Source organism: Lottia gigantea (assembly GCF_000327385.1).
Source record: "Lottia gigantea unplaced genomic scaffold LOTGIsca_155, whole genome shotgun sequence".
Classification (NCBI taxonomy): Eukaryota; Metazoa; Mollusca; class Gastropoda; family Lottiidae; genus Lottia; species Lottia gigantea.
In genome coordinates, this window is record NW_008707882.1 from 388,448 (window position 1) to 415,213 (window position 26,766).

Below are 26,766 nucleotides of genomic sequence, written 5' to 3' on the forward strand. Positions count from 1 at the left end.
CCCAATGCTATCCCTGATATATCAGTCAGAATGCACCATATCAATTTAATTTTTTTGAAAATTTCTTGGGAGAACCCTCTCAGATGCTCCATTGCCTCATTTTGAATTAACCTCGACAGTTTTCCCCTTATTGAGTATGCTTCCTATTTATACCCCCAGTCTCCAGAGGCTGGCGCTACCACTGCCTATATCAGGGTGTTTGATGAGTCAACCATATTTATCAGTTATCAAATTATTCCCTCAACATACAGTCCAATATGTTCAAAGTAAAAATATTCATTGATATTTCATTGATTTCTGGTAAAAGTCAAATTGCCATGGGACATGACGACCCTTCACACACTTCACATAGGGACTTAAATTCCCTAAACTCACTGAAGTAAATTTGATTTTTAAATGAATAAATTGATTACTGATTGAATCTTTATCGTTGTATGATCAAGTCTAGTATCAGTTAACAAATCACTGATATTGATGATCACTCGACCAAAATCACAAAATAAAGGTGACTCGGGTCATAAATACTTGTCATTTTAGGTCATTTTCTTGTAATAGTTGAATGAAATCACTGACCTGTCCTTCCCAATAGTATTATATCCTACTATTTATTTGATGTTTTTTATATATCTTATGTTCAGATAATTGTACTAATAAACATTTATATTAACTGTCAGTATAAAATATAGCCCCTACCTGTCAGTAGAGGTGACAAACCTAGAGTGTCATTAATTAATGTGGATATAAAATTTGCAAATACAATCAAACTTATTATTAAACAAATTTTCAGGGAAATGATTAAAATTTGATATTTCTAGGCTTGTAGGGATAAATGATATTTAAAAACCAGTAATTTCAGAGTTACCATTGGATCAGATCATTTTATTTAGGTCATTCAAATTTAAGGAGATATATATACTCAGGGCTCAAGCCAGACCAAAAATTTAGGGAGACATCACTTCTCCCTCATGAAAATTTAGGGAGACTTCATTAATTTTGGGGAGACTTCTACACGCGTTAAAGTATTTGGAAAATGTGTCATGCTGTGATGACAATTGATTGTATAATAATTAATGTGTGTTAAATAACAGACACCTCTTTACTTAAATCACTTTGTCATTTATTTCATTACATGCTAAAAAATATTCATTTAAAACATAACAACAAGCATTAAAAATAATCAATTAAATTAAAAATTAAACAATATCAAAAATATTTAAAAATCCATGCACACTTATGAATCATAGAGAAAAGGCTTTTCTCTTTTTTTCATTTTTCCAAATTGTTACAGCATTTTTAAAATCAAATTCTTTGATTTCAGGCCCATCTTCAACAATTCTCATCAAGTCATTTAAAACACCAGTTTTAACAGAGCATCTAAATTTTGTCTTAATTCTATTTTGCGTAGAAAACCCCCTTTCACACTGCACACTAGATACTGGTATAAGTAAACAACATTTCAATATCATTATTAAATTTGGAAGCAATTCTTGGTATAGCATACAGACAGCACTGCAAACATCTTGAAATGAAAAATCTTTATAGGCACTAATACATAATCTTTTGTACTGTCTATATTCTATAACACAAGAATTACTGTCAATATCAAAATTTTTAGCAAAATTATCTGCTAATAGCAAAATGTCCTCATGACCATATTTGATATCTTTACTGTGTTTAATAATGTTTGATGGCACTGGGACTGACATGCTATTAACAATATCCACTTCAACAAACCTTGACAAACTTTGTTAATATGTCTTTTTGGTTGGGATAATTTTTCAGTATAACTTGATTACAATTTTCAATTTCATCATCATTCTCAAAGCCATCAAACCCATCAAGATTTTCATTGACATTACGTTTAATTTCTTTTGATTGGCATTCAGATTCTGGCTGTTGGTATAAATAGTCTTGGTCATTATTAACTATGAAATCATCCAGCTTAGATACAAAAACGCCTTCAGAATGAATCAAGTCCTCAAGGCCATCCACAGTCATTTGAACTGCTGGTTTAATTTTACTAAAGTCCAGTTTTGACGTTTGAAATATCTTGGATAATTTCCCTAAAAAAGGCAAAATATCCATCAATAAGTGTGTTATTGCTATGAATTTATATTGGGACACATCTTTATACAACAATTTAGCATTTGAACTTAATTCAGATTCAACAGATAATGACATGACCAATGCTGGATAAGTCCTATAGATAAGAGTAACAGCCCTTTCCAAACTCAACCACCTTACTGCATGAAACTGTGCATATTTCAAGTGGGGTAAATTGAGCACATCTTGAAATTGTATATAAACCAACAATCTCTTGCTGTTTGACAAATCTGTACTTTCATCAACAACTAATGAGTAATAAACAGAATCCCTCACTTTCTCCATGCACTCAGCCAAAATTACACTTGAAATAGCACTTTGAAATTCTGTGACACTTTGGTGACTTGTATATGATGAAAACTTGTTTCTTTGGTGTCCAAACATATCTAACAATTCTAACTGGTAGGCAAATTCACTCTTGGGTAGTTCCCTTTTGGCAAGATGATATGCAATATAGAAGTAACCAAGCATGTTCTGTTCTTCAGCATCTAATTGTTTAGCTACAATGGTCTGGAATGGTTGCTGATCTTTCAATTTACTTCTAGTGACAGCTGTTAAATGGGCTTGAGCTGAAAAACATTAAGGAATAAAATTATAACACTTCACCTTAAAATAAGTCAATCAAATGTTATAAAGAGAACAATTTATATAATTTTGAATTGGTTGAAATAATGTTAAATTAATAATGACTTCTTAGAATACTTACAGGCAGCATGTCTTGCATGGTTTGTAGTTTTAGCTGGTATTTCATGTCCCCTGGCATATGCTGTATCGTTCTTAGCTTCCCTACATACTTTACAAAACCATTTGGATTTATCTGTATCCAAAACGTACCAGTTAAAGGCCGTTTGAGAAAGCTCTTTACTAAACTTCCGTTTCTTGGGTGAACTTTGACTAGGGCTAGACTGATTCGTATTGTTTACCGATATTTCCAATGGACGTTTCGAACTAGTCTTAAGAGAGGGTGAGAGCCAACTTTGTAATGACATATTGCTAAATCAAAATGCATACTGGTTGGATCGAAAAGACGATGTTTTATAAATGAGTGTCCGCACAAAGAAAGTTGTTTCCTCAAACAATGACTTGCCCAGGCCATATTTACAATTAGAATCACTCAATAGTAGATTAATCTTTTATCAATGGTGTCAAAAGTTATCAACCAAAGTGCGAAAAGCATTTGTTTCATAATATTCCTTTTCAAACAACACGCTTTCTCGATCCTTTGTTTATTATCTTCGGCGGCCATCTTGTCATACCCAGAACACAAGCTTTTAATCGGTGTTTATTTATTTAATTTAAAACTAAATACGGATAAATAAGCGATTTTCATTGGAAACACACGAAACATAATTCATTTCGACCAATGGGAATTGATAAAAAGAAATAATATGGCCATGAAATGATATTTATTCAATGAATTGGTGGTTGGTAGTCAATAAAAGTTTCGGTAATTAAAAGTTAAAAACTGGCATCAAATGCTTGAGAGGGATTCCATTGGTTAAAATCATAGACGTGATTATCTAACAAAAATAATTTGTATACAGCCTTTGCGAACTATTAGAGACTTGATAACCGTCGACTAAACTATTAATAGCCAAAGTAAATAGAAGACAATCATGCTGTTTCGCCTTTCGAGGCCGAATTTTTGAATTGAGGCGACTTGAAATCGCAAGGAATAAAATATAAGGCGACTTTTGGAACCATACGGCGACTTTTTCGCCCACGTCGCCCCTTAGCTTGTGCCCTGTATATACTCTGTTCAACTTCTTCACTTTTTAATCACAAATTATTTTGTTAAATTGGCCTGAACAACTATGTTGACTCTATGAATATTGGCAATTGATAATCCCATTTGGGGATTGTCATAAGTTTTCTAGAAGAATGAGCATACCACGTATTGATAGTGGCTCCATTATGGCAGTGAAACAGGTTTTTTGTGAAGTCTACTTCTTGCAGTATCTAAAAGAATGAGCATTACATATATTGAAAGTAACACTGCTTATATTCAGAAGTGGTATGGTAATTTTTTGTAAGTCTATGCCTTGTTTATAACTCAAGGTTAAATTAAAGTTTTATAAGTGGTGGAGAAATTTGTCTGTTTACTTCAAAAGTTAAAGAAGAACATGTTGAAATCATTATCATCATATGGCAGTGAAAAAGGTTTTTTCTAAGTCTACTTTTAAAAATGACACAGAGTTAAATTAACATTCTATAAGTAGCAAAGAAGTTTGTCTGTTTACTTCAAAAGTTAAAGAAAAACAAGCTGTAATCTATTTTTTAATATTCTACAGACAATGAGAAAGAAGTTCAATTATTAGAATGACTGAACACCATTTAAACCAATTCTTCACACAAGATGGTCAATCTAAACTTCAGTATGAAACTAATGGCTGGATCTATAGTCTTATTGGTCTTACATGATTTACAATGGTTGCCAATTTCCGCTTGTCTTGTATTTTACTGGTGTGGAAAAAGTTAAAAAGATGGAATTAGACATGATTGTATTGTATCGTGGCATGAAGTACTAGCTATCAAGGAAGACAACATCTTGCTGAGTCTAGACAAGAAATTGGTCATGTACTTAGTTATTTTAACAGAAATAGCAGGAGGGGAATAATTTAAAGAGCTACTTTGTAAAGGAAAGATTAACTTGTCATCTACAACTGTTAATATATTAAGATAGAGAGATGATATCATAGAAAGAGCATTCATAAATAAGAAAATATTTTAAAGGTCATTTCTAGTGGCAGGGTGTGAAGGTGGTCTTTGATTTCAAATCACAGAACAAAGAATAAGTTACTATCTGAGACAGGCCTGGAGATTTCAAGAAAAACATTCTCTGACTGGAAGTAGAATCCTGCTGGCTTCAACATTTCAGCAACCATTATGACATGACCAATGTAAAATATGATATTATGTCTCTAGGATTGTTTGGTTAATGGAAATGTGTTTGGTTTCAAAGACAACCTTAGCCACTTTGAAACTCCTTTGTTCTTTTCCAATTACAATTAACAGTTCTTAAGGTACTCTGTCTTAAACAAAAGATAAACATTGTGCAGTTTTTACTTTATCATCCTCAGTTGCAAGTATCTTATCATAAGTGTCAAACTAATTCAAAGAATCTGATAGCAACACTATAAACTAGATAGATTTCAACAAAATTATAATGTCCACTGTCCAGTTTAGATTTATTCAAACTATGTTAGAGAGATGAAATCAAAAAACAATATTATAGCTAAAGGCCGAAGTATTTGGTACACAAACTGTTAAATTAACTGTAAATAACAACAAAGTACTAAGAATAATGAAAGATATTTTCTCAATAACCTGTGTGTAGAGTCCCTAAAGCCAAGGCTTAACTTAGACAATAGTAACCTACAGTTTCTTTGTGCCAAAACTCATTCAAACACCTATACTTGTTAGAGTACCTACACAATTTACTTCATGATAAAAAAAACTTGGACACAAACAATGTCTTGGTCAACTTCTGGAGAAGATATTCAATCATGTGTCATCTATATTTCAATTTTGAGGAATGGAGGGTTTGATTCAGGCCTAGGATGGAACCTTGAGCCCTCCTCCCACTTCAAATCATCTTATCATTTAACATCAGGGTATGAATTGTTTCTGAGCTACCCCACTATCATTGACAATTCTGTTTTAAATCCCATGGTTTGCTATTTTCAGGGGTAGATTTAGGACTTCATGTAAATATGTAAATAATTGCATAATTTCTTCAAATATACTTAAAACTTTCTATTTCTATATATGTCTTTTCTGTATATTGCAAGTTTCAAGACAGGACAAGTGGTCATTTTAACTTTCAAACAGATAATTCTGGCCACACATGGATTTGAAGGGTCAAATTTCAATGATGAGCTTTTATTAGTATTAGTATTACTGATTAACTTAGCTACAAAATTCACATTACTAAGGTAATATTGGACAAACAGTTGGCAGACCTGTCCCTTTAATAGAATGGAATAATGAATGGAGAACTAAATTCCTCCAGAGATATTCATTTTCTTTTAAATCACAGAAAACTTTCCTCTCAATCTGTTAATCAGACTGAAAGAAAATTTTAATTCTTTTACAATTCTATGGTGTTTTTGTTTTTACAATTTAACCATAAAAGGTTTGGAATCTGCAATTGTGGTAATTACTTGAAGAAAGGAATTTTTCTGATAATTTGCAGGAAGGTTACTTGAGTAAAAGACCTGCAGGATTTAAATTGTAACCATAAAAGATTCCAAAAAATTAACTGCTGGGAAAGTTTAATCCAATTTTTGGATTTAAAAGCTTTAAACTTTGGCATTCTGGTTTAAGTGATGGAGGTAGAAATGAAGGAATGATGTACAACCTACTTCAACTCTGTAACATTACATTTCAAGTCTGTTTTCTCCACTTCAAGTGGTCTAACAGGACCTTCTGTATCGACAAGTCAAATAATGAATATCCAAGAGGTTATATAACGAGCTGCATGCAGCAGTAATTGAGTTTGTCAAGAGAATAATAAATAAAATCAATGGTGATTTCAGAATTCATTGGATCCTTATCATTACTGTTGGTCTTTCTTTAAAGGGATTGTACAAAGAACTTTTTCCACAATTTTTAAGTGTATAGGGCACACTGTTACCATCATTTGCACCTTAGGGCATCTATGGGTCATGCAATGTCACTAAAACTAAGCATTCTATGATGTCGCTATCACAAAAGCTGCTAATAATATAATATAGTGACAAAATACATACATCTGACTGAAACTTTAATGAATCAAAAAGAAGCCAATGCACAAAAAAACCCCTAAAAAACCTTTGTACAACCCCTTTAAGTCTATCCATTAAGTTTGCCACTCAGCATCTTGTAGTTTAAAAGCTTTAGGTATCAATAGGCTATATAAAATTTGCAACAATATTTTGAGTATCTGCCATAAACTGGAGCAGAAAATAAAGACTTGAACTTCATTTAATTTCTTGACCTATAAATACAGCTATCCTTAAAAAATCTAAGGTAATAACCTGAAAGTTAATTACTCAAATTGACAAATTAAATATGCTAACTTTTGTTTTTTTGTATAAATTTATAACTACAAACATGTAAATACACCTGCATACAACCATAAATACATAAATATTGATATGCAATAGCTTAGATTGTAAAATATGTTGCATTATGATTCTTTGTTTTTCTTAATTTGCCAGTCATGTTTGATTTTAACTTCAAAATACCTGGCTATAGCATTGGCTTAAGTTCGTATGTTCAATTCAATTTCTTCTTGCGTTCTGATTTTCAGTCAATTTCATAACAAAGCCTCAGTTTATTTACAGGGAAAGGTTCGTCATTTTTTAGGTTTTATTTGGGTCTTGAAAACATGTAAATATTCTTTAGAAGTACTAGAAATGCACTAATATAGCCTAAAGTCATCATTTTAACATTCAATCGCAGATAATTCTTGATACACATGGATTTGAAGGCTAAAATTCTGACGGTGTGCTGTGAACACTAGTATTGATTAGCTTTGCTAAAAAATCCTTAAAGAATGATTGGTCAAATATTGTCCCTTTAAATATGCATTACCTTCATGCTTTATTTTCCAATTCAATTTTCGATCTGTCAATATCTAGACCAGAACCAACCAATAAAAAATAGCCTCAAGTTACCTCATTTCTAATGTTTCTTTCATTGTTCCTGTTATTGCCATATCTAATTATGATCCTTTACCATTATTTAATGAAATTTTAACACAGGTCATGGTTATTTAATTATTTAAATTCCATTGAGACAGTGTTGCATGATGGGAATTAAACAAGACACCACTAGACATGACAATCTTTCTTGTAGAACAGACTTTTTATCATTTTACTCTTCCACAGAGCAAGTAATTTATCAGTTGTAACATATTGTTTTTTTTCATTCTAAGTGGGCATTACTAAAGTCTTAAAATCAGTTACCAACAATAATAGCAAACCAAACGACATATAGTCCACTGTTCAAATTCTACTCCACTAATTACAAAATACAAGACAACTTATTAAATGTGATCACTAAGATTGTTATAAAGAGATCAAATTGGCCAGAGAACTAAACTGAGTAAAATTATAGTGAATTGTGATTAAACCTTGAATAAACTGAGTGAAACATTTTGTAATTAAACCTGAATTAAACCTAGTGAAATATTTGTGAATTGTATTTAAATTATTAATGAGAGAGTCTTACAGTTGAGGACTGATCATAAAAACAATTTACATAAAAAAATTATCTACCATCCTGCTCCTGGCCCAAACACTCCTTTTAAGGGACAACATCATCAAACACAGTTCAACTTAATTAATGGCATACAGCTTGTTAAGTTATCTTAAATCTTTACTAAGATAGTTGTCAACAAGTTTACAAATTTTTCAAGAATTTCTGAATCAATAAAGGAAAAAATTGATATGCACCAATTGCCATGTACACATACCATTATGAGGTGTAACACAAGATATCTAAAAAACTACATCAAAAAATGCTTAAAATATACCAAATCTTCACATTCATTATGTCATTATTCTCGTGAGATAAGAACTCTACATTAAAGATGACATTTAGTCTTCAATATGGATCTTCACTTAATGCTAAATAGAAATAAATCTTGACTCTTTCCAACAATTAATTGTGAGAGGTTAGTAGAATAATAGTGGTGAAAAATATTCTAATTAAATTCATTCATTTTCTTGATGACTGTGTTTCTTACATAATGCATTGGTTATTGATCTCTTGACTATAAAAAATCACTTCTAACGTTATTTTTCTAAAAACATGGTTACGCGATTTTTCTCAAAACGTTACAATACCCAATAAAAAAGCTCTGATAAAAATCGGCACATTAATTTTCTATTGTGTTACTAGTCCATTAATATACAGTCTCACAAACTCTGACATCATAAAATCTTTAATTGTCGAATCTGACAAAAACGTCGGATGAACTCGCAGCTTGAATCAATACTGCATTGACTGTGATGTTGAATGATTTACAATAAAACGATAATAATCAGGGATACAAATGATTAATCAACATTTCTTTAAAGTAGTGATATATCAACCTCAATCATTATACTATTCATTATATCAGTACCTCAGACAATTTTTATATCAGATATTCAGTACCATAAATACTTAGTACCACATTTAGAATATATTCAGTACCATAAATACTTAGTACCATATTTAGAATATATTCAGTATCATAAATATTTAGTACCACATTTAGAATATATTCAGTACCATAAATACTTAGTACCACATTTAGAATATATTCAGTACCATAAATATTTAGTACCATATTTAGAATATATTCAGTACCATAAATATTTAGTACCATATTTAGAATATATTAAGTACCATAAATACTTAGTACCACATTTAGAATATATTCAGTACCATAAATATTTAGTACCACATTTAGAATATATTCAGTACCATAAATACTTAGTACCATATTTAGAATATATTCAGTACCATAAATACTTAATACCATATTTAGAATATATTCAGTACCATAAATACTAAGTACCATATTTAGAATATATTCAATACCATAAATATTTAGTACCATATTTAGAATATATTCAGTACCATAAATACTTAGTACCATATTTAGAATATATTCAGTACCATAAATATTTAGTACCATATTTAGAATATATTCAGTACCATAAATATTTAGTACCACATTTAGAATATATTCAGTACCATAAATATTTAGCACCATATTTAGAATATATTCAGTACCATAAATACTTAGTACCACATTTAGAATATATTCAGTACCATAAATACTTAGTACCATATTTAGAATATATTCAGTACCATAAATATTTAGTACCATACTTAGAATATATTCAGTACCATAAATATTTAGTACCACATTTAGAATGTATTCAGTACCATAAATATTTAGTACCATATTTAGAATATATTCAGTACCATAAATACTTAGTACCACATTTAAAAGATATTCAGTACCATAAATACTTAGTACCATATTTAGAATATATTCAGTACCATAAATATTTAGTACCATATTTAGAATATATTCAGTACCATAAATATTTAGTACCACATTTAGAATATATTCAGTACCATAAATATTTAGTACCATATTTAGAATATATTCAGTACCATAAATACTTAGTACCACATTTAGACGATATTCAGTACCATAAATACTTAGTACCATATTTAGAAGATATTCAGTGCCACTGTAAGAAGACTCAGAATCACTTTTATCAATAAGTAGGTCAAAATTCCAAAACCAGAATTAGGATTTCTGATTGCCACAGTGTGTGCATCATGTATTTATCAATCTCATATGCATAATCTAAATTTCAACCGAGGGCTTGAATGATGAAAAGGATGTATGAATATATATATACCCTCAGAGTTTGAGGATCTATTCTTCTTTCATGTTCCTGTGAATGTGCTCAAAGTTTATCTCCACAGGCCTAATTGCATCATATTCCAGAAGGCAAATTTCTGCCTTGCAAATTTGAATAAACAGGCAATTCAATGAAGAAACCAAAATATACTGTCAAGTTGTATCTTTTAACAAAGTCAAATTACCTTATCACTAATCAAATTGCAAGTTAAAAAAAGAAGAAAAATATTTCTGGGAACTGGGAATATACTGACTCCTGATATTTAAGTACATAAATATAATCAAGATAGGAGTGTATTGGGTATGAAATATTGATGTTGAGTTTCTGTAAACTAAGACTGGTATTGACCACCATTTTATCCTATACCATCAATAATATATATCACAATCAAATTTTAACTCTTATCCATGTCAACAAAAAATGGTTACTATTAAATTTTCACACTTGTTCGCACTTATTATAACATCTTTTCTTCTTATTCCATTCAGTATTCTAACAAAATCAATTTCTTACTAACTGGTAAAATATTTGGCTCCTCCATTTATTTATTTTTCAGACAGAAAATAAATCAGAAACTTTATTCTTATAGGAGTAGTTCTTATTAATATTTAAAGGGATTGCAAAGAGCTTTTCTAAAATTTTGCACCATTCCAATGTTCCTACAATTCCACTGCTACTAAGTGTTCGATAATGCACTAAACGTGAAATTTGCTTTATCGCTTAAGGACTTAGTGACATCACCAAACACTTAGTTTTAGTGGAATTGCTGAAACCACAAATGTCTAATTGAAAACTGGTATGATGAAAATTGATCAGCAGGTTGATACATATTAAAAATTTAGAAAACCTCTTTACAATCCCTTTAAGCTGCCCTCTTCATACTAAGTTTTTATTAAATTTAATGAAGGATTTAAAAGAGAACTATAACTATTTTTGGTCTCATTTTACAATGTGGCAATGATGCTAATGATGCTAATGTTTCTTGTGAGTTTCAAGATGGCCTAGACCCACTAGTAAAGATTTAAATGCCTTTTTTTTTTAATTCAAAATGCTCCTGTGTTCTATTCAGTTGTTTTTTCTACTTGGTACTCCTCATCAGTTGCACCTTGTTTAAGAGATGTTTAAGAGATGTTTAAATGGAAATAACATGAAATATTGACAGACATTATTCAAGTGGAATCCCAAGAAAGAAATAATGAGATTTTACTATGTTTCAGGTACTAGTTATTCCCCAAGACAATGAATAAATTAAACAGTTTGTCAAGATAGGTGAGTTATCATTTTGATTTACAATTGCACATCAGTACATTTAATTTAATTTACAGTATAATTATATACATTTGGTAAATATTAAATATCTATAGAGCTGTTTTAATTTGGTGTGAAATGAGTTTTTCATTTGCATTTTAATTTACAGTGTCATTTCTAAACATGTTGAAAAGTTAAGAATAATCATTGCTGATATACTAGTTTTCTTCTACTGATACAACTCGTTAATTTGGTATCAATAAAAAAAAATTCTCATCCAAAGCATGACACAATTGGAGTAATAATTGTATAGTAGTGGACTCTTTAAAGGAGAAGTACCATCTGGTGTACCTTCAAATCTCTCTACATAGCCTATCACTAACATGCATGAAAGGTGTAGCCTTTCTTCCAAGATATATATATTTACAGTCTCCCTGCCCACCCAGCTCTGGTAGCCTAATAAATATAAGTCTAGCTAAATTAAAGTCAGGTTATTGATAGGAAAATAAAGATAATTACAGGATCCCCAGTTTTAATTGATTCAAACATTGATAAAGTAGAATAAAACTGGGTAGAAAATTAAAACATAGCTGTCTTAAACCTCTCTTAAATCATTCTAACTTGCTTTAATTGACAATCATTCCAGACTAGACCAATTCTTACACGTAATTAACTTAGACCAAATTACACAATTCTACCTTATTTACTGTCTAAATTAACAGACATAGGAAGGCTATGGAATCAGGTGCATTGCATACAGAAGATAAACATTAACTTGCTTTTACATTACAAAAATTGTCTATTCTCAGAGAAGTTCTTAAAACAAAACAGATGAACCAATACTGTAACCAGGCAAGTGATCTGAAACATTTTCGTTCCTGAGCAATCTAGAAAAAATGAAATGAGTTCTATATCCTTCTCTACTGCACCTAATTGGGCTAATGAAGACACGCAAAACCATGCATAGACATTGAGAAAAATGTTGCCAACAAGACTGCAGTGTTGTCTACTTTGTTGAGGGATATCAGCCCCTTCGACTTACATCACCGACAGGGGGAAACCGGGTTAAAAAAACCCAAAGCTATTATTGGGACTTATTCCAGGATTAAACTATGGACCTTCAATTTATTAAGCAAGCATGTATGTCACTGAGCCACTGCTGCTCCTCCCAGCAATCTATCCGCGGTGGCCTTGAAACTGTTTTCAGAACAGACTCAATAGATTGTTGCAATGTAATTGATTATCGTTCTAAGAATGGTATACTGTACATGCCTTGAAACCTCTCCATTATTCAGTGCCATTGTTTTTTACATCAAGGTAACTACTAGGACTAATATAAACTTCTTCAAGAAGAGTTACCAGACCCTGTGAATAGCCTTGACCTACAACTATGTTGTCACCTAAAAGTCAAGTGTCTCTTTTTCTGTACCATTTTACGCAGGAATAAATTTCAAACATTAGAATAATGTCAAGAAAGATGAATCATGTAGCCTGGAGTGTGATCCTATATCAAACTTAGGCACTGGTCAAAGATCATTCCTTGAAACTATCATTTTCTGACATCAGCAGAATGTTGAGTATAATATTTTGGTATTAGTTGTATTTGCTTGCAGCAGAAAAGACCATTTTATGGATTGAAGGCAAGGACAAATTTTCATTAATTTGTGAATTAGACGTAGTAAACATACGCAAGAATTGTAAATTACTAGATCAGCAAAACAAATAAAGAGAAATAGTGCCTGCAGGGGAACAGTAATATCGAGTGTTTGTTGTCAGATCAACCGAGAACACCATTAGTGTTTTTTTCTTACCTTAAAGGTAATAGCAAGAATAATGTTACATTTTCATATGAATTGAGATTCTCCTAGCTTACTAGTGCAAAGAGATATTCTTTCAGTGCATACATAGAGTAAATTTCGTTTTACAATCTCAAAAATTATTTGATGCTTACTATCTGGTTAAGCCATTTATTATTAATGGCCAGAAATATAGAAAGATAGACATTTTCAAAACAACATTGGGTGAAGAACTGCACATCAAAAATCACAAGCAGATGATGTGCCACCAGTCGAGCCTAAGTAGCGCAGCATCATTTTCATACACTGTACAGCTGCCATTAATTGATAGAAAGATCACTAACATATATAGTATTGAAAACTCTGCATCAAGACCTAGACAAGAGTTACACTTTGCATTAACTTTAAGAAGCTGATGCGAAGAAAAGGAGATTATAATGTTGTTGGGATTATAATAATATTATTATTCTGTTATTATAATTTGCAGTGTTGTTATCATTGCTGGTGTTGAAATAACAACATGGAGCCTTTTAGACTAAGACTCAAATTCTTGCTAACTAGATTCTTGCTCAATAATACATGAATACATATAGAGGGGAATATCCCAGAGATGCTTATTGGATAATGACAAAAACTCTGAAGTCTAGGTGAATTGATTGTATTCACATGTGTGTTAGGGAAGTTGTTCATCAGTAATTACCTCTGGCTTTATTGACAGAGTTGTATGAAGAATGGAATGGGTAGGGCAAGATTTGTCATGCTATGAAACTGCAGTAGTCAGTATGAGGAGAGGTCAATAATGCGGGTTCAAATTAAAGAATAAAGGCAAAATCAAAAATTCATATTTAAATAATAATGAAATTTTTTACATGGATCAGAATTAGGTTTATTACACCAAAACAACATGGTCCTACTGATGGAAAACAGCACTTTGGCAAATAAAAACCTTGGATCTTTGAAGAAGTCATTGTTTTAAGATACCATTCTGCAGGTAAAGATCTGAGATGTCAAGTTGACAGATTTTACCAAACTCAATAATAAATATAGATGTGTCAGATGGTAGAAAAACCTTGTATAATGTTAAGATAATGACAGTTGAATAATATTATCATTATGATAAAGATAGGTAATATAAATATATTAAGGTATCTAGTGATATATCATCATGATAACATACTTTTATCTCCCTGGAATAAACATACAAGGTCATTCTTACTATCATTTACTATCACACTAATTACCTGTAAACTTACAATTATATTGGTATTTACAGGTTTACAGTAATAATGGGCATAATGATTAAAAATCATGTTAGCATTAGAGGGATACAGTAATCATTTACAATCATGATTGTATGTGAGGGATAAAGTAGTTTACAATCATGGAAAACAGTAATAATTTACAATCTTAACTGAGGAACACAGTAATAATTTACAATCTTAACTGAGGAACACAGTAATAATTTACAATCTTAACTGAGGAATACAGTAATAATTTACAATCTTAACTGAGGAACACAGTAATAATTTACAATCTTAACTGAGGAACACAGTAATAATTTACAAACTTAACTGAGGAACACAGTAATAATTTACAATCTTAACTGAGGAACACAGTAATAATTTACAATCTTAACTGAGGAACACAGTAATAATTTACAATCTTAACTGAGGAACACAGTAATAATTTACAATCTTAACTGAGGAACACAGTAATAATTTACAATCTTAACTGAGGAACACAGTAATAATTTACAATCTTAACTGAGGAACACAGTAATAATTTACAATCTTAACTGAGGAATACAGTAATAATTTACAATCTTAACTGAGGAACACAGTAATAATTTACAATCTTAACTGAGGAACACAGTAATAATTTACAATCTTAGCTGAAGAATACAGTAATAATTAACAATCTTAACTGAGGAATACAGTAATAATTAACAATCTTAACTGAGGAATACAGTAATAATTTATAATCATAACTGAGGAATACAGTAATAATTTACAATCTTAACTGAGGAACACAGTAATTATTTACAATCTTAACTGAGGAATACAGTAATAATTTACAATCTTAAATGAGGAATACAGTAATAATTTACAATCTTAAATGAGGAATACAATAATAATTTACAATCTTAACTGAGGAGCACAATAATTATTTACAATCTTAACTGAGGAATACAGTAATAATTTACATTCTTAACTGAGGAATACAGTAATAATTAACAATCTTAACTGAGGAACAGTAATTATTTACAATCTTAACTGAGGAATGCAGTAATAATTTACAATCTTAACTGAGGAATACAGTAATAATTTACAATCTTAACTGAGGATCACAGTAATAATTTACAATCTTAACTGAGGAATACAGTAATAATTTTCAATAATAATAACAATAATACAATAATTATTTAAAATCATGTTTTATTTGGGGGATACAGAAATTATTTATAATTAAGGACTTAAGTAATTATTTACAACCATAATTGAGGAATACAGTTAATATTTACAATCATGTTAGTATTTGAGGAATACAGTTATTATTTACAATCATCATATTTTTACTTGCGGGATACAGAAATTATTTATAATTAAAGACTTATTTAAGTAATTATTTACAACCATAATTGAGGAATACAGTTATTATTTACATACCTGTTAGTATTTGAGGAATATTTTATTCATTACTAATAACAATAAGTTACAATAAGGGAAAACAGCAATATTAATTCTGGACATGCATTCCAGTAAATTCCAGTAATTTGTTGTCATTGGAAGCTTAAAACTTGCAAAATAAGAAGGTCTTTGACACAGGAAATCATTTATCATGACCTTTCTATAAATGACTGATGGCAAAATATTTCACAATATTGTGATGTAGTTCCTTAAATTAGTTTGCCAACATATTGTGGATGCGAAAAGGCATATTTCAGAATAACTGTGCTCTATGACTCAGAAATGTCCCCCCCCCCCCCCNTTCGGACGTGAACCTGGCTACACCACTGACAGCTGTAATTGTCTATGCATTTAGAAAAGCCTTGTAATATGAAATACCCTTTCCAGTGAGTAATCCTGAAAGCTTTTCTTCAACAGACATTTTTGCATATTGGTTCCATTGCTCCATGTATCAGTATTTACAGTCTGGTAAAAGTGGTGACTAGAAGATATAGGCCAAACAACTTTAACTTTAAATATGGATTATCAGGTGTTACCTGCATGCATCATTTTGTAATTAGTATAGGTCACAACCGACTTACCTTGTTCCAATGCCCATGAAAAATTGGAAAATACTATGTATTATAGTTTATAAAATATAATCCTATGAGCTCTCCAGGAATTGCAATGCTGGATGCTAGAGTCTATCTAGATTCAGGAGGCATGATTTACAGGCATGCAGAAGCCATAACAATAAGATTCTTGTATTTAAAGTAACAAATGATAATGGCATTAGAGTAGTTTTCTGTCAACAAGTAAGTGATATATTATTCTTCTTGTAAATTTCAAATCAAGTTTATAAAAATTTACATTATAAATTCTCTAGGTAGCATTCTTGAGTGAAATATATTTGGCAAGCAATTATTGTAGCAAGTGTTTTTAGTCCTAAGGTTCCATCATTTAACATGGTTCTTGTAATGTTACTATTTTAAGCTAACTATGTGCAAGTTTTTGGAATGAAATTTCACTTGCTGTGTATTCAATTATATGTAATGTTAAAAGCCAAACTCCTGGGGCCTAATCTCAGAAAGTTGTTAACTTGCATCAATATAATGTCAAGAAATCAGATTGATGTAGAGACGGTGGCTTTTTCTAGAATCATTTGGTGAGTAAGGCCCACAAAATTGTCACAATTTTCCACTATATTCAACGATGAATTTGAAAGTTGGGGCTTCAAAACCAGGTCAGACTTAATTCTTGGTGGAAACGCCACTGTGCAGAGACTAACTGCAGTGGGATCAATCAATCCAAGTGATTTTATAGTTATATCTATTTTAAAAGCTATAATGTTTCTGAAACTCTGTATCTACAAGGCACATATTGTAGTTGAATTTAGTCACAAATGGTTTTGGATCTAAAAATCTTTAGTCATTAATGCTATGGTTGAATTATGTTGCTGTATGCTCTTGTCCATCTTGGATAGTAAAAGTCTGGTAAAGAAAGTATGAAAGGAAAATAAAAAAAATATTTGTCCATTTGGTGAAACTTTCTACAAATCAATCTTACCAAAATTGCTCCAGTGGTAACATTTCTCTACAGCCAACATAATAAAAAGTCTGGTTAATGACAGAAGATAGATTTGACATTTTTTTCATTTCTTTATTAGCTTGAAATCTGTCAAAAAACATATTTTTTAAGGTCTTGAAGACTGTTTCATTATAATTGATTTTCAATTGCAGGATAAAAGGAATCAACATTAATTCCTAAATTGTCTGGTTATATTGATTGAATTCACCAATCATTGGAAAGTTGTTTAAATTAATAACATTTCAATGTTTTATCAACCTGTACCATATTCTACCAGTGTCTCGGGCTATTTGCCAAATTTTAAATTCTCAGAGGTTAGAAAAGATAAATACAGCAAGTGGTTGAATAAGATGGATTTTTTGAAGATTTGAAATCAATCTGAACTTGTGTTTTTTCACAGAGACCTTATCATTAACAATTTTGGAGAAGTTTTTTAAATTATAAGAACTTAAATTCCACATAATTCTATAGGTTTCAATGTTTTCAGTTCTAAGTCAATCAAACAGTTTTATTTTACATGCATAATGGGAAATTAAAATCAATAATGAGTTTTACTTTCTGCATACTACGTTGATGAAGAAGGTGCTTAACAATAAATAAGCTAGCTTTGGCTGCACTTCTTATCCTTGATTATTCACAATCTATGACAATATTAATTAAATTAAATAGCAATTGACATCATTAGATGAACTTAAGGCGTTTTCCTCTTTTTGACCGCATCCTCTTTTTCTTGACCCTAGATAACTTTTTAAGTGACTGACAACTACAGCCTTCATTTAAAGCCCTCTTTCACTTTCTCCTACAATTTTTGCCACTTTACTGTCTTTTTCTTGAAAACTGGTTAAACTTTTAAGCTCACCTATTATATTTATAACATGTATTATTATTTTAGATCAAAGATAGCCTAATCATAAAATGTGGGTGCTCTGATTTATTTGAGATGACAGTTTAACTGGAGACAAAATGGCTGATGAACTTAAAAAGACCTCTGTCAATCTTGTTCTTTAAAGTTGATTTATTAAATGATGTAAGGGTAATAGTAAAGACTATAATTATGGTATTATAATAACTGTATTAACAGTGTATATACAACTACAACTGTCATACTAGCGCTTTAAATCTGTTAACACCCTAACAATTACAGACTAATGAACCTTAATAAATATATGATTACAGTATTTACTGTGGGGTGAAAACTGTCCCCAGGGTAGGGATTAATATTAAAGACATCAGATTGGTTTGATATACAGCATATCAATTATAAATATCAATATAGTTAGAGATGTTAAACTACTGCAGGCCATACTAAATATTTATCCTTTTTAAGATCTATTTTAATTTTCTGGCCCTGTTTCTCAAAGAATCTTGCCGTCAAATAAGGGCAATAACTTACAAATCATTTACCGCAAAATTAAAAATTGACAAATGTGTTGCACATTGTGAACAATTCATCGCCTTCAGTCAAATCCATTCAATTTCTCAGGTAAATTAAAAATTAAAGAAATCAAGCTAAAGAGAGTCAATGACACTATTATAAAAAATCTAGAAACTTTTATCTAGAAGACAAAATTTAGTTTCGATTAGTTAGCTTTCAAACTTGCCTGCCAAATTTTCTTCTGAGTTATTTGATTAGACCAGATTAGATAGAGTCACCCTTTCAAAATCGATGACTGAATTTAGACTAGTTGATTGCAAATTAAGCTGCCAGTCTACTGTAGAAAGAGAAAATGGAATGGTAATAACGTTTATTCCTGGAAGCATTATACCATCCACAGCTCTACAGGTTTCCTGACAATTTGATTGTTCATATACTCTCTTTAATTACCTATGTCATGAAACACCAATCAATAAAATTGTCCTGTTACACTGTTAGTTAACATCAAAACAATCATATATTGGCACTTAAAGCTAAGATGTACCAGATTTCACTGTTAGTTAACATCAAAACAATCATATATTGGCACTTAAAGCTAGGATGTACCAGATTTCACTGTCATTAAGAATTGTAAAAATTAAATAAAATCAATCCCAATTTAGACTAGTGGTAACTTTTCACTACTTAAAGTAATGTGTTCAGAGGAATCGAGGAACAAATGTTTGTAAAATTGGAAACAAAACAAAGATTTTTAGTTTTCTGACTTAAGACCCCAAAAGACTTATATTAAACTGAGCCAATTTTCTAAGCAAATCCGAAATTATGTGATAAATGTCTGGCAATAAACAATCCTGATGTGCAGACAAGTTCCTGGACCAGACAGTACCTAATCAACTCAAGAAGTAAATTTCCTACACTACAAACATTATAATTACACCATATAACCTCTTACATTGTATGCTTTCACAAATTTTATCTGATTATCTGAGTTTCTCCATTCTCTAGCCTTTCCTGAAATTACACTAATAAATCTTAAGAGCATCGCTAAAAGATACATTTAATTCTGAACGATGGTCTAATGAAGCTGAATATATCTTCAAATTGAATCGTGAATTGTGTGCAAACATGCAATGCTTAAATTGATACTTGAAATGTCTGAGTATTGACATTAACTGTAACATAATAGATTAGAATAAGTCTGTATTGATATTGATAAAGACAAGCGTAAATTGCCTGCTAACTTTTTCTGTAAAAAGACAGAAATCTTGGAATTGAAGACTTGTGTTGAGTGAAGATACTGGAAATAGACCATCTAGATCAGGCATCTAATCAGTTAGATTGTTTTGCTTCCTTACTTACAGACAGTTCAATGTACAATTGATGAGAGGTACATACACCAGGGTGTGTGTTTAATTATATATACACCCCATTACATCTTACCTCATCTTAAAATACAAGATTATATTGAACTAGGCTGGAATATTTCTGTATAACTTAATGGCTCAAATATTTTAATGATAGCTTTTTAACAGTTTTAAAAAATCTGTTCTTGCTTAATGTCTATAAGGATTTGAAAAGAGTTGTATTTTCTATTAACTATTTAAAGAACCTTACACCAGATCAAAATCAGACTGCCCCTTTAATACTATTAGGAAGTATTTAATAACGATAAGTGGTATCAGTTGTCTGGAAGAATAAGCAAACCCTGCCTGGTACCACATCTGTCATGGCTGAATAACAAACACAACAAACATGACAAAGAGGAACATAAATACAAAAAATAGTGACTTGACTGACGAATTTTAAAAGTACATATTATTGAACCTATTGTTCTACGTAACATCATAATGGTATTTTAACATCAGACATGGATTATTGATCAAAATAAAATGAATTTGTGTAAACAGACCCTAGTCAGGAGATAAACTAGGTTTAATTATAGCTGATAGGAAGGGGATAGGGGTAGATTGATTCTACTAGATTGAAATAGGTTGAATAATCAATAATATCTAATGTCATATCATAGTAGTTTTGTCTTCTACTTCCATTCAGTGTTTAGATGTATATAACATGAGGTTTAGATGTATATAACATGAATTTAGATGTATATAACATGAGTTTAGATGTATATAACATGAGTTTAGATGTATATAACATGAATTTAGATGTATATAACATGAGTTTAGATGTATATAACATGTATTTAGATGTATATAACATGAGTTTAGATGTATATAACATGAGTTTAGATGTATATAACATGAATTTAGATGTATATAACATGAGTTTAGATGTATATAACATGAATTTAGATGTATATAACATGAGTTTAGATGTATATAACATGAGTTTAGATGTATATAACATGAATTTAGATGTATATAACATGAGTTTAGATGTATATAACATGAGTTTAGATGTATATAACATGAATTTAGATGTATATAACATGAGTTTAGATGTATATAACATGTATTTAGATGTATATAACATGAACTTAGATGTATATAACATGAGTTTAGATGTATATAACATGAGTTTAGATGTATATAACATGAACTTAGATGCTTATTACATGAGTTTAGATGCTTATTATATATGTCCAAATAGTGTGGTAATAAAACTATTCCCAACATATTCTCACCTGCACCCTATCGCAGCCCCGAAGGCATGTTTTTTGGGAAAAATCTCATAACTAGGTTAGAAATCCGGACAACCTCAGGTATTTTGCCCCCCTCCCTCGGACGTAAACCTGGCTTCACCACTGATTCCCAATGCTCTATAGACCTACTGCATTTTCCAGTGCTATTTTAACTAGAGTTTCCTAAGGAAAAGCATACATAATTATCATCATTAAATTAATCATACAATCATGAATATGTAACTATTTCTTCAAATACAATACTTGAATTATATTAGATAAATTAACCAACATTTGTCTTTTGTGAAAATTATTTTGTAAGAACAAAGTACTTAGTCCTGGAGATCAACAATTCCGTCCCTTCAATTTAATCCTTGTATCCTGGTTATGGGTTTTATGTGTTATATAATTCAAACAATTGCAAAACCATGATGGCGATACATATTTCTATATTAAAATGGGTCTTAACCTCTTCTGTTTCTGTGGAAGCTTAAGAGGAATTTCATGTCTTTTATTGGAATTTGTCCGAACATCTAGATCACCTCACCCCAGGTTCAAGTTTTTAAAATAATAGCCTTATTATATTGGGAATTTAATTAAAGCACAGGCCGAGGCATGCAGGCTTAATCTCTAGTGATTATTGTTGAGTATTGTTTATGCAGTTAGTTTGAATAATATAATGGGTTATTCATAGTGTAGATAAGAATGTATAATTTGAAAAATACATTCATATTTAAATACAAGGACGTTTTTATATATTTTTGTAAGAATTGCTCTGACACCCATCACTTCCAGACATAATAAATAGATGATATTGTTCAGATAAATTACATATTATATTTATTTTCATAAGAATCAAATATACAATATAAAATTAATGATGTTTGTATGATTATCTAATCTGGACACCATTAAATCTTACTTCATTCATTTTTCTCAGAACTTCATCAGACACTAAATACTTCCAGAGTTTTCTGTGGGTCTTATTCTTTTTTGATTTTCTGAAGAATCTAAGAATGAATCTGTCTCCTGGCAGAAAATACTTTCATAAATATTTAGTGGTTGTTATTAATATGATAAATGTCACAGTCAAATATTATTTATTTCTTTAGAATCTTTAGATCTTTTGAATGAATGGCTGTCTTATCCTCTCACTCTTTTTCTTATTCAAATTTCTCAAAATTGCTTCTGCCAGAAAATATTTTGGATTAATTAAAAAAAACATTATTAATTTTTGTAAGAATCCATTGAATGTTCTCAAATATGCATCCCTCCCTCAGCTTGATGTTGTTCATACATGTTTACCTATCCCTTCCTCCCCCTGAACTTAATCTTGTTCACTTCTCAACATACATGTTTACCTATCCCCCCCCCCCCCCCCCCTGAACTTAATTTTGTTCACTTCTCATCATACATGTTACCCTATCCCCCCACCCCCCTGAACTTAATCTTGTTCACTTCTCATCATACATGTTTACCTATCCCCCCACTCCCCTGAACTAAATCTTGTTCACTTCTCATCATACATGTTACCCTATCCCCCCACTCCCCTGAACTTAATCTTGTTCACTTCTCATCATACATGTTTACCTATCAAAGATAAACCACGGTTTAGAATAAAGACATGAAATTTATCTGTAGAAACATATATTTCAGTAGTTCCACATTAAAACAGTGCCAAAAAATGTAGACCTGAACAGTTGGAGATATGTAATTCACAATGACATAGTATACTGATCATATCATATTCAGCTTGAGGTATTCAGCTTAAAGATATAGGTTCTCTGGTTTATACCGGGTGTTTCAAAACTGGAGCGCTTAAAGATGGGTTCACTAGTTTATAAATGAGTAAACAGTGGCCCCCTAACGCCTCACGCCTGTGAACATTTTTGTTTAGAAGTGAGGCATCTCTCATTTACAACCCTGTATAGAATAAGAACTTTATTTCAACTAATTATAATATTTAGAGTCAAAACAGTACAATACAATACAAATAACAAAACTTATTAAAAATTTTACTTTTAATACAAATACCAAGATAACTTATATATTGTGGTCAATTTCAAGCAGTCTAAATAGCAGAATATGAGATAGCTGACAGATATTAAAACAATGGCTGATGGACACTCTTTCCAATGGTATGAAGACTTTGGTTTGGGTACCATATATAAAGGTCTAGTCAATCCAAACAGTAATATGACTGACACTGTAGTCAGTTACAGTAGCTTTATATCATTTGATTTAAGTTAAGATTATCGTGACTTGGAACTGATGGAAACTCTTAAATTCAAAATTCTAGAAATTCAAGGTAAAAAATATGCATGTGTCATTTGAGACCGAATAATTCCAGCATCAGCAAATGAATAATAGACTATAAAATTAAGGGTAAACATCTGTTTTGTAAGAACACCCATTGATAACTCTGAGAAAGAAAGAGAATAGAAGCCAGCCAAAATGACCTGACATTGCTAGTTAATTCAACTCAATTCAGAGATAACACATCAATGATATTAAATTTAGTTTTTGATTTGAAATTTAATATTCTAGACTTTAAACAACAGATGAGATCTGTCAGATTCCCGCAACTCAATCATCCAGTCTGACAGCAGCGAGAAAACTTAATCGAAAAAAGTCACCAAATCGTCTTTCTACTGGCTCCTTCTATTCTATAATGGCTCAAGAAAAAAATACAGAATAATAGCTTTCTATCGGAGATGTTCTGCTAGAAAACAAAGGATCACTGTGACCATAAAACTTCTGATTTCCTTCCTCCGTGATGGTCATCCACTACATAAAATTAACGTTCAAGATGCCGAAGCACATGATTAATCACTTGTTCGTGATTTCACAATTGAGAGGAAACCAATGAACTCAGTCAACCTTGAAAAGCTACACTAAAGGTCCACTGCTCTTTTTGTTGTGCACAATTCCTATACGAAAACAATGCTTATCTGAAACAATAGAATTTGTACCACTTATATACTGCTATCAACTTGTCAAATTTACCAGCCAAAATTAGATATTTTATGGTGCATAGTTAAGTCTATAACTTTAGTTGATCTGAAAGCAATTATTATAGCAGTCTATGTCATTTCAATAAAAATATTTACTGATCAAATTAAGTTTGAAAATGTAAGAAAGACACTGGAGATTTGAGTTGCTTCAAAAGACAAAATATCAAAATAAACCTTTTAGAGTTTGGTTATCATTTGAAAAGTGTTTAGCCTTTGCTTCATTTGTCTTCCATAATGCTACAGCCTTGAAAGCTGGCTGGTTTCTTTCAACTAACTTTTTGATTTTATCATTGTTGATGGAATAATAATTAAGATATTTTTTTATCAATGCTTGAAAGCAGATTTAGTCAGCTTTAAAACACAAGATAAGATATGTGAATTCTTCATGGTCCCACGGTATTCTTTATCAACCTAGTGGCACTATGTAGTTAAAAACCAGGCTTAAAAAAAATAGCTTACACTTTGCCAGAAAAATAACTGAATGTGTATACAAAGAGGGCTGTGACTACCTATAGATGGAATAAGAATTAAGTCCATGGCATCGATTTGTACAAACAGATATAGCAATAAATAATGCCAGTGTATATTTTGACACATAGATGTGTATCCAGTGTACAAATTGACGATCCCCTGCTTGAGAATGACTCTGTTAGTTAGAGACTTGGATACATTTAATACATAGATCTGTAACTAGTGTTTATGATCCCCTGCTTGAGAACAACTCTATTTGCAGCTCAGAGACGTGTGGGTGGCCATCTTTAATTTATTTTGTTAAGTAAGTAGATAAATGAATCTCTAAATCAATTTAACCAAACATATATCAATGGTCATCCATATTCAATTAGTATGTCTCTGAGGGACGAAAACCTGGAAAATTTCAAATCAGTTGTGATTGTTTACAAACAAGTTGATTAAGCTAGGGTTAACCAGATTTAATAAGGCACACAAGAGTTGTGGTCTGAGTCAAGGACAGGGTTAATAAAATGGTGGTGTAATTAATTCAAGTGTAAATTGGAAGTTGTTAATCAATTATTCAATCTATTATTGTTGATGTGGAAGTGGTCAGTTTCCTCTAGAACCAGACACTTCAACTGTCTGGGTTATTTATTTGTATCTAAAACCAGACAGGCTTCTATTATGTCTTGCTGTTTTCCACAATTTGTTTCTGTTGTCTGTTGAGTGATTAGCACATTGTTCTATGGAGCTGTAGAAAATCTTTAATACACAATTATATTATTATCATAATAATGTGTCTATATTAACACTAATACAGAGACATTCGACCCAAACTTTTAAAGATTCTGTTGTAAAAAAATTGGTTTATTAATATACAAATTCAAAAACTGCTGCTTAAAACATGGGCTCAGCCCGTTAAAACACTGGAATTAGACGACACGTTTTTTTATAGTAGACCTCAAAACCCTGTAAACTGGTATGCTTACTGAAAATCCCCGAAAGTTCAATTCCAAGAGTAAAGGCCAATGTTAGTAAAACATGCTTTTTCTTGATGATAGATAGACTTCATTACAACCATGATTCAAAAACAAACTCTATCCTAATATCATACAAACTGGAAATATGTTTGAGGATATTTTCACAATAAGATTTCTATATTGTTAAAATACCCATGTTCTTTGTTTTGACAGAATTTATACAGAAAATTAATTAACAAATTGGACGTTATTAATGTAATTAATCACTGATGAAATCTGTGTTGATGAAAGGATGTACAAATTAAAATAAAGAAGGGAGGTAATCTATTATTTCTGACACATGAAGAACAATTAGTACCCACACATATTGATGGTTAATTATTTATTTTATTAATCTATAACAATTAGTAGTTCGTCCTCGTTAATAACTCCATATACAAACATAATCAGTATATTTTTATAATTCTTCATTGAACATTGATATTT

The 26,766-nt window shown here is 30.9% G+C and overlaps 3 protein-coding genes across 3 annotated transcripts; 2 read left to right on the forward strand and 1 right to left on the reverse strand.

The window, feature by feature from the left end:
• Positions 1-1,348: 1,348 nt before the first annotated feature.
• Positions 1,349-3,092, reverse strand: LOTGIDRAFT_173317 (hypothetical protein; the record flags this gene model as incomplete). The annotated part of the gene is made up of 3 exons (XM_009050789.1): positions 1,349-1,435; positions 1,735-2,672; positions 2,810-3,092. 3 exons carry the CDS (start codon positions 3,090-3,092, stop codon positions 1,349-1,351), a joined length of 1,308 nt encoding a protein of 435 aa, XP_009049037.1.
• A 4,805-nt stretch (positions 3,093-7,897) lies between these two features.
• Positions 7,898-10,377, forward strand: LOTGIDRAFT_173318 (hypothetical protein; the record flags this gene model as incomplete). The annotated part of the gene is made up of 2 exons (XM_009050790.1): positions 7,898-7,981; positions 9,715-10,377. 2 exons carry the CDS (start codon positions 7,898-7,900, stop codon positions 10,375-10,377), a joined length of 747 nt encoding a protein of 248 aa, XP_009049038.1.
• Positions 10,378-21,284: 10,907 nt separating this feature from the next.
• LOTGIDRAFT_173319 (hypothetical protein) lies at positions 21,285-21,887 on the forward strand (the record flags this gene model as incomplete). The annotated part of the gene is made up of 1 exon (XM_009050791.1): positions 21,285-21,887. The coding sequence occupies one exon, from the start codon at positions 21,285-21,287 to the stop codon at positions 21,885-21,887; it is 603 nt and encodes a 200-aa protein (XP_009049039.1).
• Positions 21,888-26,766: the final 4,879 nt, after the last annotated feature.